At 37.4% G+C, this 14776-nt stretch overlaps 1 protein-coding gene across 9 annotated transcripts in view; it reads left to right on the top strand.

The window, feature by feature from the left end:
• The window catches only part of CARMIL1 (capping protein regulator and myosin 1 linker 1), a 310460-nt gene that overhangs the window by 239303 nt on the left and 56381 nt on the right, over positions 1-14776 (top strand). For all 9 annotated transcript variants that reach the window (XR_006885324.1, XR_006885326.1, XR_006885325.1 and 6 more), the window contains 3 exons: positions 4410-4585; positions 7634-7721; positions 9925-10074. Coding sequence is in view for 6 of the 9 variants with exons in the window: in XM_046639893.1 (XP_046495849.1) it covers positions 4410-4585; positions 7634-7721; positions 9925-10074 (414 nt within the window). In the remaining 3 variants the exon portion in view is untranslated. The remainder of the gene's footprint in view (positions 1-4409; positions 4586-7633; positions 7722-9924; positions 10075-14776) is intronic.

Here is a 14776-nt window from a genome sequence, read left to right as displayed (position 1 = left end):
CCTACAACTTGCTTTCATATGACTCAGAGAGAGGGAGAACAAATATTGCTAATTATTAGCAGTTGATAAATTTTAGGAGAAGGGCATAGGTACTTATTATCCCATTCTTTCAATGTTTCTATAGGTCTGAAATATTTTGAAATACATTGGGACGGGGTGGGAGAGAAAACAGCAGTTCCTTTGAAATCAAGATTGAGGCAAAGATGTCCATTATCACCACTTCTGTTCTGCACTGTATTGAAGATCTTAGCCAGTGCAATATGACAAGCAAAAGAAATGAAAAGTGTAAGGATTAAAAAGAAAAATTGTCATGATTTGCACATTTTCTGATGGTCTACATAGAAAATTCAGAAGAATCTGCAGGTAAATTATTAGGATTAGTATGATGAGGTTGCTAGAGATAGACTAATACTTAAAAATCTGTTGCATTTCTATATATCAGCAACAGTTAGAAAATGGCATTAAAAATAGTCATCATTTAAAATAGCAACAGAAAAACTAACGTACTTAGGAATAAATCAAAGATGTATAATACCTCAATGGAGAAGAATTAAAAACTTGATTGAAAGACTGTAAAGTCTAAAATAAAGAAGAGTATCTGCCATGTTTATGGATAGGAAAAGTCAGTACTGTAGGGTGTCAGTTTTTCCCAAACTTATCTATTATTGGGTACAATTCTAATTAAAAAGTCCAACAGGTTTTTAACAGAATTGATAGAGTTAATTCTAAATGTATAGAAAAGCAGTGCTCAAGAATGGCCCAGACGCTTATGAGGAAGAACAAGAAGGTTGATAGTCTTGCCCTACCGCATATTAAGACTTATCATAATTAGGACAGTGTGCAGAGATAGACAAACCAATGCAACAGAAAGAGAGATCCCAGAAATAGACATATACATGTCTGTAAACTTTAGTAATGACAGAGGTAGCATTGAAGATCAGTAGAAAAAGGATGGAGTATTCCGTACCTACACTTAGTGAGTACCTGGGCTTGTAATGCTTTTATATGTTTCTTAGAGATTGTTCCAAAAAGTGTGCTGGCTCTGGGGATAGAGGGGAGGACCTCACCATTGCCATCAGGTACAAATTGTGTTTCTGGAGTCTGGTGCCTCTAGTTCTCCATGAACTCCTAAAATTATATGCAAAATTTCAACTAATTTTTCTGGATGAGTGTTCATCAGATTCTCAGAGGAGTTCTTTGGCTCCCAAATGGTTAAAAGCTACTGCATTCTTGACCATTATATGACACATTTGGTTACTGAGCTCCCCACTGGATGCTATGGGATCACCAAAGAATGTCATCAAACACGGCTTGGGGTGCAGAGGGTGTAAGGTGGACAAGAGCAAGAAAGTGTCCTCAAAGAGGTAACACTTGAGCTGAGCTGAGTGTGGAGGAGTACAGGTGATTTATTCTGACTCCAGAGGGGAAAAGGAGGATTCTAGGCTAAGAAAACAAGGTGTGCAAAGCATGGAGCCAGAGCTTGGATCGTGTGAGGAACTGCACCTGTAATTGAATATGCATAGTTCTAAGGAGAATATAAAGAAGTGACAAGAAATGAGGCTAGAAAGATAATCTGTTTACCAAATATTTCAGGGATTTCTATTCTGTGCTAATGAATAATGTTCTTGGCATATTTCATTTTTTGAGGAAACATCTAGGAGTAAATTTAACATAAAACATGTTATCTCTAAAACAGAGATAGATGTGGTGGAAGGCGTTGAGGTACATGGAGTCTAGGAAGACTCACAAATTTCTGACCCAGTTTGGTGCTTTACTTTACAATAAAAAGTTTGCAACAATGGTTGATTTTACTGTTGTAGTTATTGTTTGGGTGAGGATAAGGGGAAAATGAAACATGTTGCAGTTGACCTTTCTATGGTGGAATATCCAGGTGGAAATGCTTAATGGACTGTATTATTCATGTACTGTATATATTATGTAGCTGGTTGTAGATAAACATTTGGTTGCAAATCATCGGAATATGAGTAGTAATTTGAAGTCATGGGAAGAATGGATGTTGGAAAATATGATTTGGAGGGCAGAAGGCCATGGACTTGGAAGGAGATGCTGTTTAAGGACCTGAGCTAGGAGCTGGACACAAAGAAGTGGTCAGGAGCTCCATTACAAATTTAGCCTGTCATCCTTTCTCCCCTTTCTCTTAGCCCTGTCACCAGAAAGTCGACCATGGCAGCCTTAGGTACCATAGACTTAAAGGAATAGGTATGAAAATTGTAGGTAATGAAGAAAGAGGAACAGGATGCTTCTGTGCGCACTGGGCAGGGGCATTGGAAGAGGATGGCCAGAGTAGGAAGCAGAAGACCTGAGTCCCCATTTCACTTATTCTAGTAACTATCTGAGTGACCTTGAGCAAGTCACTTGGCTCCTCCAAGCCCCAATTTCCTCATTTATAAAATGAGTTTGCTGAAATCTACCTTCACTTACAGGGTTGTGATGAGGATCAAAGGAAATTGTGGATGAAATCAGTTTGTAGCGTATAAAGTGCTATATTATATTGTCAGTCAGTTTTGGTCTGGAGGTGGTGGTAGGGAGCTAACTGCAAAAAATCTGTTGAACTGAATGCCTAGGGCAGGCAAAAATTCCTTTTATAAGGTCAAAGTCATGCAATCATCCATTTGTAGAGCAGAAAGAGACCTTAGAAATAATCTTATAGGTGAGATTGCAGAAATGTGCAAAGGTTATTCACTTGACACTACTCACTTAACATTCTACAGAAATTTCACATCAGGGCCAACACTGGAAGCCAGGTCTCCTCCCTTTAGGTCTAGGGTTCATTCCAACTGAATTAGCACTGTCATGCAGGGGGACCTTTCAGAAAGTCATGGATATGTTGATGAACGTGACAGAATCCAAACAGCGTATTGATACCTGAGGTCGTTCTTATCAGGAGTGCTAGACTGCAACTCCATCTGGAACAGAATATGTTTATTCTAACACCAAAGAGGAAAAGAATTTGTCTTAAACTGACTCATTGGCATTGCTTGCAGCTTTCTTGGAATGTTGTACTACATCAATGATTAGTCAGAGTTATAATAGGGACAGAATGCTGTCAAAATGTGAGTGGCTTTTGGAAACTTCTCAAGGGGCTGCCTCCCGCCTCTCTTCCTCTGTTTTCCACAAGGTCTTTATAAACATACTGCTGCTCTACTGCTCATCCTCCAGCGTAATGAGACATTGTAGTAGTGCGATTGTACTTTGTGTGTGAACATGTGAGCAGATAGACCACTGGACTAGTCTCTCCATAATAATGCTTCATTAGTCCTTGTTCACGCTGCGATAGTAATGGGATCAAGCCTGGCTTTCAAAAACTGGAATTTTACCATTAAGAGTAGCATCTTTGAAAACAAATTAATAATATTGTCTGTGTTATACTGAACTTTTATTGTATGCTGGACACTATTCTGAGCACTTTACATATGTAATACCATTTAATTCTCATTAATCCTATGAGGCAAGAACTTTTTTATTTGCCATTTTATAGATGAGGAAAGTAGAACTGAGAGATCGGTAACTTAGCCTGATGTCACTCAGCTAGGATTTAAATTTAAGTCTGATACGAATGCTTATGCCCTTTCCACACTTAGCAGCCATATCATCCATCTTAGCAAATCGTTGAACTTTCTTTAGCTCACATTCTTCAGCTATAAAATGGAGATCACATGAATAGCTTCTGTACCCATCTTCACAGATGTTGGAAAGATAAAATGGGCAGGAAGCGTTTTTCAAACTCTAAAGTGCTATATAAGTGTGTTTTGATGATTATTAATGTTGTTTACAAAGTGCTCTGTAAATATTTTTGTCTGTTATTCATGTTGTTTATTTTTGTTATAACAATTATAATTTTACCTGACACTAAAGCTTTTCTTTTAAAAGAGTAAAACTGGCAGTAGTTTCTGTGGTTCTCTATTACTGGTATTTTGATAATGCTATTGAATGGTTCACCCTGATTTGGGGTTTCTGTGTTATGGAAAATCGTACAGGAGTTCAAATCTGATATATTTTCTAGGGAGATCTGTAAGTTTATTTTCTAGTACCAGGGAGAATGATATGGTGTGGTAAGGTGGTCTATAAAGGCTTGATGTATGTCTTTTTAAATCTTATCATGAATGCCTTTGTGTTAAATACAGCTAGTACACCATAACACTTCAAATGCCAGTGTGAAGCTTGGATGGATCTTCCTAGTGATTTAAAATGATTACCTGAGATCAATGATCATCCAATAGTCACAAGGCACGGCGGGGCACTTCAGAATCCTTGATTGTGTCCCGAGACTCTATTGTGTCCCTTTTCTCCCAGGGCTCGGTGTCATATATAACCACCTTTCAGCTTTATGGCGGGCGCCTCCGGTGCAATGTGCTCATCTCTCCCCCTCCACTTGTGCTGCATTGCAGGCGTTGCTTGAGTCCATGGTTGATGCTGCCGAGAATCTTTGTCCCAATGTGATGAAAAAAGCCCACATTCGACAAGACTTGATTCATGCCAGCACTGAAAAGATTTCCATTCCACGTACCTTTGTTAAAAATGTCCTGTTGGAGCAGTCTGGAATTGATATCCTTAACAAAATTAGGTAGGTTTATAATATTAATAAACCTAGTATCTGCAGATTCTGTGAATGCAGTCGAGGAAGCTATAAAGAGTGTTATTATTGCCTTTATCCATATATAATGTGTTTAGGCATATCTAATAGGCAGTGACTATATATAAATATATGCATAGCCGTGCATAAATGCATAGGTTTATACATTTTCAAAATAAGATGACCACAGATAGGCTTGTGTTACAGAAGAGCCTACACTTGTCTGCTCTTTTTAAGGGTTTTATTTTTAATGGGGAGAGGGGTACATGTTTGTGATCCCTTTCTTCTGCTTCTGAAGCTTATCTTTCACCTTTATAAATTGCTAACTTGAGATTGAGGTCAGTTTGCTTTCTACCACCATACTATTATAAGCAAATGTGTAGCCTATAATTAGGCAAAGAGGCCCACTATGACCTCACCATATTTTCCTTCGGTCGGTCTCTGATACTGTGTATGTGCTCATGGTGCTATGGAGTGTTTATAAAGATTTCTACTTGTTAGAGTTTGAAAAACATGCCAAGATAGAAATATTTAGAAGGTGTGATCACTAACAAACCTTTCTGGATTTTTACATAGAGACTCTGGGATAATTACCAGAATTACATGATAGTTCAGCTAATTCTCATTATGTTTCTTAGATGGGGAATCAGATGAATTAGAAACCAAGTTCAGAAGCATTTTAAGTTTCCCATTTTAACCATTTCTGAATCCGGATAAGAATATTTAGCAAAATAACAGCTCTTATCTGGATAGCTGGGAGTTGTACTAAAATATAATGATATAGTTAAATGATAGCCTGCAAGAAAATGAGAGTCAAAAACCAAGTAAAGCCAAAAATTATATCATCATGATGTAGATATTGAAGGCCGACAACCTGAAGGCTAGATTGTGGAATTTTGAAGGTTAAGAAATTCTGCAGTAACTGGACAGTCTCAGGTCATAGATGCAGCTGTCCTCAGTGTGTGTGTGGTTTTTAAAAAAATAACAGATCCTAGTGCCTACTCAGCTGAATAGTAAGACAATTGGAAGGACTTGAGAAATTTAAAAAAGACTTTCAAAGGGTTTATAGGACCCCTAGATTAGTGATTGTATGAGCTCTAGTCCTTACAAGGTATGCTTACATATTTCTATAACCCGTGGTTTCAGAATTTTCATTGAAGCCCTTTTAGTATGAAGGAGAAAAAAACATATTGACCACCATTCTTTCATAATACATAATGGATTGAACCGCCAGTAGATCATACTCTGATGCCTTTACTGGAGTACCAAATTCTGTCAAATATGGTCATTTCCCCTGAAAATGGGCAAACTCTGATAGATGAACAGCAGTATAGAACTTCTCATATCAATGAATCAATTATATGTCCATTAACTCCTTACTTGGCTTTTTGTAATACGTTACACTGAGCCTGGAGAGAATGAAAGTATGCGCACCCACACGTACATGGATGTATACATTCATATGCATGTGTGCACGTGCAGATTAAGTCCAATCATTTCCTCTAAAAATTTTGCAAACTGGAAGTTCAATCAGTAAGGAAGTATAGCATCCAATAGCAAAATGATAGAACAATCTTGAGTCATTAAAAAAAATTGCATTTTTAAGAATCTTTTTGGGGGCTACAATTTGAAATAGATAACCCGCTCCTCCCTAGCTCAGAGAGAGAGAGAGAAAGGGAGAGAGAGAGAAGAGAGAGAGAACTAAACTACTGACTCTATAGTTTTATGGGGAAGTAAAATTCCCAAAGATGTCTAAAAAGAATCAGAGGAAGCACTTATTAAAGTTAGATTCCCAGGCCCCTCTGGAGGTTTGGGGTGGGACCCAGTAAGCTGCATTTTTAATAAGAGACCCAGTGCATCTTATCAATGGACACTTTTGGGGAGTAATAAAGTATCAGATAAGCCAAATAGCTACAGAGACCTTGTTTCAGAGACAGAAATTAAAGAAACATCCTTTTATCTTTCGCCTTGACAATTTTTAACGTAGGCATCGAAGAGTTACTGCTTCCATTCTTCTGCCCGCCCGTCGGAAGTCTTCCTGGGCAGAGAAATGGCGATGCACATTATTGCCTTTAGTTAGAAAGGTTTTTCCCTGTTACGCAGATATACTTCCAACTGTAGCTTTAGCATAGAATCCTTTTATTTTGATAACTCCTTTCCCTGCTCTAAAAACTTTAAATATGTTTACTTTGAAAGCACACTGGGCTTATGAGGCAGTGTTGGAATGTGGGGACATGTCTCTCAGCGCATTTACCTTTAAATGTATTGTGCATTTATCTACCTTTGCGCATATGTGCATTTAGGTAGGGTTATTCAGACTGAAAACACACATGGAATTTGAATTCTTGGGAGTACCAAATCACTAAAATACCAGCTATCTGACCAAAACCTTAGTGGCTGAGTTGTTTGTTAGTGAAAACTACCGGCTATTTTCTGTTGTCTCGGCCCCTTTTTAAGGTCAGGCAAGAAGCACTAAAACAGAACATTTTGGTAGCCTCTGTTCATAAAAGACAAGAGGACAGTGAATTTGTACGTATTCAAAGTAAGATGGCAGGTCAAAGCAGAAGGAGTTCAAATTGGTACCATTTGACGAGTAAAAAGTTTTTTTAAAAGGTGGGGGATATGCATATTAAAGTAATAACCCAGGTTTAACAATCAGACTAGGCTGTCTTAATTTACTCCAGCCCAAGTTTGTTTTCATTCATGTCAATGGATGGATTGTTCCTCACCACATGGTGCGTATGGTTCCCATTAAGTTTGTCTTTATCCAGATGTTTTTCATTTCTACCACTAAATCTTGAGTTTTGAAATTGCAGAGGCAGGTTGAAATTGGTAAAGAAAGTCTATTACCTGTGTGTTTATGGCAGTGTTTAAGGCTTATTTTTAGAAGTCCTTGGCCCTAATCACACCCTCTTATATTCCGTTTTCAAAGACAGAAACGGAATCACAGTTGAGCTTATCAGCATGCCTCAAGGGTGGGAGATGTTTTTTCCTTTGCACAAATTAAAATGCTCCTCTGTCCTTTTGATTTTCACATAGTGAAGTGAAGTTGACAGTGGCCTCCTTCCTGTCTGATCGAATTGTGGACGAAATTCTGGATGCACTTTCACACTGCCATCATAAACTGGTGAGTGCCATGAACATCTGGAGCGGGACCTCCTCTTTTGGTCTTCTGTGATGCAGCGTGACCTCCAGCCTTTCTACATTTTACTCCTTTGCAGCTTTATAGGTTAAGATTCTGGTTTTCCTCCTTACTCTTCTACGTTGCTTCTAGCCAATCTAGAGGATATTAGAATTTCTCCAGAGGGAGTGGCAGAGGAAAGCAGAAATGATGTCATCCAGAAAAATGCAGGTCGAAAGTCTTGGTGGGCAATGATGTTGAGACTGAGATCTAAAATTAAGATTTTTTAGATTAGTTGGTTAATCTGTGCTCATTTTTTTGCTCTCTGATTTATTTGAGAATGGACTATTCTTGAAAACATGGGGGAAATGAAATATTTGGCGTCCAAAGAAAGTTTGAGTAAAATGGACATGCTCTAGTGATTTTTAGCTGCTGAGTGCCCATCCAGGCCTCTTGGATATAACCAAGGTGAAAAAATAAATTTTCTTAATCTGGATACTGGTTCTACACCAAGGTAGAAGACTCTCCTTCCAATATTGGTGGTATATATGAAAAATATATCAGAAACTTCATGTTTCTTGAACTTCAGGAAGTCCTCCAAGGCTCATTTGAAGGTTTTATTACTGGTTATATCTTACGTCTCAAAAATATTAGCAGTGTGATAAAGTAGAAATCTCCCAAGCAAGTTATGACTTTTTTCCAGAGAAAAAATTCAGATTAACTCTCTGGAATGGAGATACTAGTTTTATGCCATTGAATTGTTGGGTGACACTAGAGAACATCAAAATGAAAGGAACAGTAACAACTTCCTATCCATGAGGCAGACAACATGAGTATTTTGAAAAATTAGTTTCAGGAAAATATATGACTCTCCTCTAAAATCTAAAAGATAAGGTAGACATCTCCAGCAATGCTACTCAGAGAATTGCCCGTGAACCATAGCTGACCCACAAGCAGATGGTTACTAGTACGTGACAAAGTTAGTTCAGCAACCAAAGGAAAACATGGAGAAACTTCTAGAGCAATTTGACCTGACCACAATATCCAAACACATGTTATTTTTCCAATTTTTCATTTCGATTGTATTTTACCAATATATTGCTTTGTGAGAAATTGGAAACGTAAAAATAAAACTGGTTCATCAGTACAGAGAATTTAAGAAGTGCTAGTTTCTAGTTCATGGCACCGTCAAGAGCTACAGAGCTCCCAATTCACACTTTCCTTTTTTAAAATAAGCAGAAACAAAGTCAGTACAGCATCTTTTATAGAAACAGTTTATCCATAACCTACAGCTCCAGGGACTGCCTCAGAATGCCTGCTTGATGCGACAAATACTGGATATTGAATCAACATGACCGCACCGGAGAACTACACCGAAAGTTTGAATTTTTCACTTTTTTTGCATTTATTCTTCTTTGCAGAATTTAAGCACTCGTAGTGCTGGCATTTTCTTTTTACAGTTGTGAAAGAATTGTGTGAATGCACTCTTGTTTTGTAAGAGAGAGCTTAACTGCTCTGTGAAAGAAGTAGAATCTTCAAAATGAAATTTTGTTGTCAAAGACATTCCGATTATATTCATCTTTTTTCCCACTTAAGTTTACAAGTGTTCCGAGAGGTTGCGTGGAATCGTTCCCTGGTTCTCCTTGTTTTAAAAGAGTTAAATCAAAGTTCCTGGTGATGCAGCAGCTCAGCACCAGCGCTCATTAATTTCAGCCCAGTTTATTCTACTTCTTACCATTTAATTTTTTAGGTTTACCTGGAAATTAATAAATCATATAAAACATGAAAACAATGAAAGTTAGCAATAATTAAAATTATATTAGCAATTTCCTTCCTTTAAGCCCTTTAGAAATAATGAAGCTTGGAATAATTTTATTTCCCCTCGTTAGATACTTTTAAGCATTAGATAGAGAAATAGGAAATAAAATTAATAGAAAGAACAATCCTTATTTTCTTCTAGACTAAGTAGTTTCATTTACTAAAGGAGGTTTTATAATTTCTTGCTTAAAACACTCGGCCCTCCAAAGAAAGATAGTGGAAAAGAGGCAAGTTACTCTAGCGTGACTCTATTACGAGTCGTTGTTAACCACAGGCAGGCATAATCCTTCACTGGGCCATCTTGTGGAAGATGTCTTCCGGAATTCAGCTGACCTGCCCTTCCCTCGCTTCTGTGCTTTGATTTCTCCCTGTGCGCATCTTGACTCTCTAGGCTGACCATTTCAGCAGACGTGGCAAGACCCTTCCTCAACAGGAGTCCTTGGAGCTCGAGCTGGCTGAGGAGAAGCCGGTTAAACGCTCCATCATCACGGTGGAGGAGCTCACAGAGATAGAGCGTCTGGAAGACCTGGATACTTGTATGGTAAGACACATCCTTCGGCAGCACCTTATTCCATTCACTGGACTCAACTATTGCTTTTTTAAGAATCTCACCTTTATAAACCAGACCAACTAAAACTCCCCCCGAGAGACAATTCTTTCAGAAACTTGTTTGCATGCAGAGGCTATTAATGAAGCTAATAAAGCTTAAGCTTCAGGTCCCCACTAAGGCCTTGTACCTAACTTTTTATTTGTAATTTTGTAAAACTTTTCTTAATATTTACACTCCCCCCACCCCCCAGAGAAGTTGTGAAAGTTTTAGTGAACATAAAACCTGGATCTGTCCTTATAGCCATCGTGGAAAAAATTCCTAAATTAATTAGGAGAAATTGATTAACTTTTAAAGGCCATTTGTGACAGGAAAATATCTTTAAATAAAGAAGCCATTAAAAAAATGTAAGGAAGGACTTTTTCCCGAATAAAAGTTGTGGGATGACTATCTCTTTCTTGGTCCTATAATTTATGTTTTCTGTTACTTCTTATTTTTTCTTTACACTATTTTGGAGTATACTCTTAAATTTGCATTTCCTGTTTAGTTCATATTCTCTTTAAATCGCTTGACTTGCTGTGCTTTAGAAGATGGAGTATACACTACAGTGTTTACCTAGCAGTAGGTGTTGATTCCTTACTCATTTTCTAAATTTCACATGGTATATCATCTGACCATATAGTTATAGAGTATTCGGGTTGTTGATACTTTTTTCTCTGAGGACAAGTTTATTCCAGTTCCTATTTCATTATGTAAAAATTTGTGTTATTAGTTTAGTTACTTCTCACTTTACCATAAAAACAGTTGTATATGCCTCTGTGTTCAATATGGCTTTATCTTCTGTATTCGATATTTTTGTTTTACTAAAATATCCATTTTTTTAGTAATTCTTTATAATCTGAGAGGGTGTTAGTGAGACTAGGTTTGAGTACTTATGTGCCCAGCTGGATCTACATCAGCTACTGATTTTAGTAATTTTTAGTTGGAGCCATTGTTAAGGAATGGTACTTGTTTTTAACATTCAAAGCAAGGATCTGATGTGGCCGATACTATTTTTCCAGCCCAGAAGAGAATGTAGTGCTTTTAGTGGTTCCTTATTTATAAACCATTGTTATCTTTTAAAAATCTGTGAATAAAATGTAGTCATGTGTTGCTTAATAACGGGGATACTATCTGAGAACGCAATGCGTTGCTAGGCAGTTTTGTTGTGGGAACATCAAAGTGTACTTACACAAGCCAAGATGTATAGTCTAACTACACACCTAGGCTATGTGGTACAGCCTATATAGTATAGCCTCCTAGACTACGAACCTATACAGCGTGTTTCTGTACTGAATACTGTAGGCAGTTGAACACAATGGTAAGTATTAGTGTATCTAAACATATCTAAACCTAGCAAAGGTACAGTCAAAATACAGAAAAGATAAAAAATTGTACACTTATATAGAGCACTTACCATGAATGGAGCTCACAGGACTGAAGCTGCTCTGGGTGCGTCAGTGAGTGAGTGGTGAGTGGATGTGAAGCCCTAGGACATTACTGCGCCCTACTCTAGACCTTATAAACACTGTACACTTAGGCTGCACTCAATTTATTTTTAAAATATTTTTCTTCAATAATAAATTAACCTTAGCTTACTATAACATTTTTATTTTATAAACTTTAAAAAATTTTTCTAACTTTTTGATTCTTTTGTAATAACAGCTTAAAACACTAACACATTGTGTAGCTATACAAAAAATATTTTCTTTATATCCTTATTCTGTAAGGTTTTTCTGGTTTTAATTTTTTTTTTTTACTTTTTAAACTTTTTGTTAAAAACTAAGACACAAACACACATTAGCCTAGGCTTACACAGGGTCAGAAGCATCAATATCACTGTCTTCCACCTCCATGTCTCATCCTACTGGAAGGCCATCCGGGAAATAACACGCATGGAGCTGTCATCTCCTGTGGTAACAACGCCTTCTAGAATACCTCCTGAAGGACCTGCCTGAGGCACTTCTTGAGGAGGCATCACTCTTTTTGGAAATAAGTCCATGGTGGTTTGCTTCGTTTGTTTCCTTTTCTCGTCGTAGGTTTACCTATAAGCAGATAATGCACCATGAACATTCCTCTCTATTCATGAAAACCTTTCTGTGTTGGGGTCCATGTTTTCAAACTTTTGAAGGAGCATGTTAAGGTGTGTGAAAGCTTCTGCTAAACCTTTCACTGTGAATTTTCTTGGGGAGTCTTCTTTTTCTTTTCCTGCAGTTTCCTTTTCTCTTGCTGCTTTTTCAGCTATGCATTTCTGTTCCAGTTCCAAAAGCTCCTCATTAGTCAATTCCTCGGGAACCACCTCTAGGGGCTCTTCAGTGTCATCCTCAGCCACACCCAGGTTAAAGTGGTTTGCCATCTCAACCAGCCTGGTTGATTTTCGCAACCTCCTCATCCTTGGCAAATCCTTCGAAGTCATAAACAAACCTCTTAAATGTCTTCTTCTAGATGTACTAGGTGATAGGAATTTTTCAGATCCATTATGATCGGACCACTGTTGTATATGTGGTCCGTTGCTAACCGAAACTTCGTCATGTGTCACGTGACTGTAGTTGAGTGCCCTTAGATGAAACCCTGTCTCATATAAGGAAACTAGCAAAGCTAAAATATAATCCTAGATTTCAAGTATTATTCTAGTATAACTAAAGATGACAAATACTTTTTTATATAACTAGATAAATCTACACATATGTTTGGTCTATGTGGAAGAATTATTAAGTTTTTAAAAACTAGCTTGTCCAGTATATTGTAAAATGTATGTTTAATAACTATTTTTATTTTGTTTGTATTTTGAGGCAGTCGAGGTTGGATGCCATGTAATCACAGGGTAATTATTCCAGAAAGCTCTGAAGCTAACCCTAAAAGAAAATAAGTAGTAGGAAATAGATTTGAATTAAAAATTTTAAAAAGTGATAACTCTACTTATCACATTCCTGCCAGAATTATTTGGTCATGTGTGAGTTTCGAAGGGATAAAGCAAATATGAGCTCGTAAAGTGTATTTTGTTGAGTTTATAAGTCATGTGGTTTTGGATGAGAGAGTGTTGGTTAAGAAAGACTGGCTTAGCTACTAAAAGAATGATTTTAAATTGTACAAGCTTTGTTTTTGCTTGATTGATTGATTTGGTTTTGTTTATGTGAAAGAAAGAAAGATTGTTCTCCTTAAGTAAAGTAGGTGGGGTGAGGGTAGAGGAGAACAATCATTATTTCTTTTCAATTTATTTTTTATTGAGGTATAATTGACGTATAAAGTTTTATTAGTTTTAGTTGTACAACATAATGATGTGATATATGTATATATTGCAAAGTGATTACCACAGTAAGTTTACTTAACATCTGTCACCACACATAGTTAGAAATTTTTTTCCTTGTTATGAAAACTTTTACATTCTATTCTCATAGCAGTTTTCAAATAATACAATGCTGTACATTACATCCCACAAGACTTATTTATTTTATTACTAGAAGTTTGTACCTTTAAAAAAAATGCATGTGCAGATCATTTTTTAAAAAAGAGACGTAGGACCACCATCAGGACCAAAGGGCCAACCATGCGGCAGAAGTGGCTTCCATTTTATAAAAACATTCTCATTGCCATGATGCATGAAGCGGCTGGAGTAGATGGAGATCTCTCTGAACTGTACTCTAAGAATGACCCAGGTTAGAAGGGTGGTCTTTTTCTGGTTCAGACAGCCAAGGAGGCAAGCAGTCCGGGCCGTTCCTGACACGAGCACCTGTTGAATCCTAGGATGAGGAGCAGGGCCTCAGCTGTTGAGTGACAGAGGAACACAAGACAGAACTCTCTATGAAAAACCAAATACTTACATGGGCAGAAGTTTTAAGTCATGAAAATAGCATTTTTTTCTGTTTCCCAAATTTTGTCTTTAATAATTGTTTTAACTAGGCTAATGAGTTGTTAAGTAAGAGAAAACCAGAGCTAAGTTTGCTGTTAGTTTAGTGAAAAAGAACATTTTTGTGTAAAAAGTGCAGTCAGTGGATTTTGTGCTGTAATGATTTCCTTGATACTTTCAGCCAGACCATCGATTCTAAGCCGCCCAAAGACAGTACCATTTACACAGCTGCAGCTACTCCAAGTGCAGGGATCCTAAAGAAAATCAATTTTCGGAGCTTTGGCTTCTTACCCGAAGCTAGTGGTACAGACTCACAGCTAACTTGAAAGGAGTAGAGCATTAGATTCACCTTTTTATTACTGCCACAGCCATCTCTCGTAGACAAAGTAGCAAATCATTTTTGTTTCTCATTGACATCTATTACCAAATATTTCACTTTGTGATCCTCGTGTACCCTTTTTAAAAAAGTTGGAAGTACATATTTCAAAGGGAGAGACCTTAGTCTGTGATGGTTTTCTAAATGAGCCTATACATATTCCTTGCTAACATTTATATCTTAAGTGAGCCAATAAATTAGGACACAAGATTAACTGTTGTATAGAAAATTCTCAGAAGCATAAGTGCATGCATGCAACCTTTCCTACTTGGAATTATAAGCCCCTAGAAGGTAGAAATTGTGCCACACCTGCAGCTAGAGCATTGTTGAATGTGACCGCTTTGGGAGGTGCTGTAACTACTGTAGTAACTGAAATGTTTGCTTATAGTCCAAAGCCCTGTGCCACTTTCCCTAGGGGATTCCAAAGTAACTTT

This window comes from Equus quagga, chromosome 15, assembly GCF_021613505.1.
Source record: "Equus quagga isolate Etosha38 chromosome 15, UCLA_HA_Equagga_1.0, whole genome shotgun sequence".
Lineage (NCBI taxonomy): Eukaryota > Metazoa > Chordata > Mammalia > Perissodactyla > Equidae > Equus > Equus quagga.
Note: the sequence above shows the minus strand (reverse complement) of the source record. Positions and strands in the feature narration are given on the sequence as shown.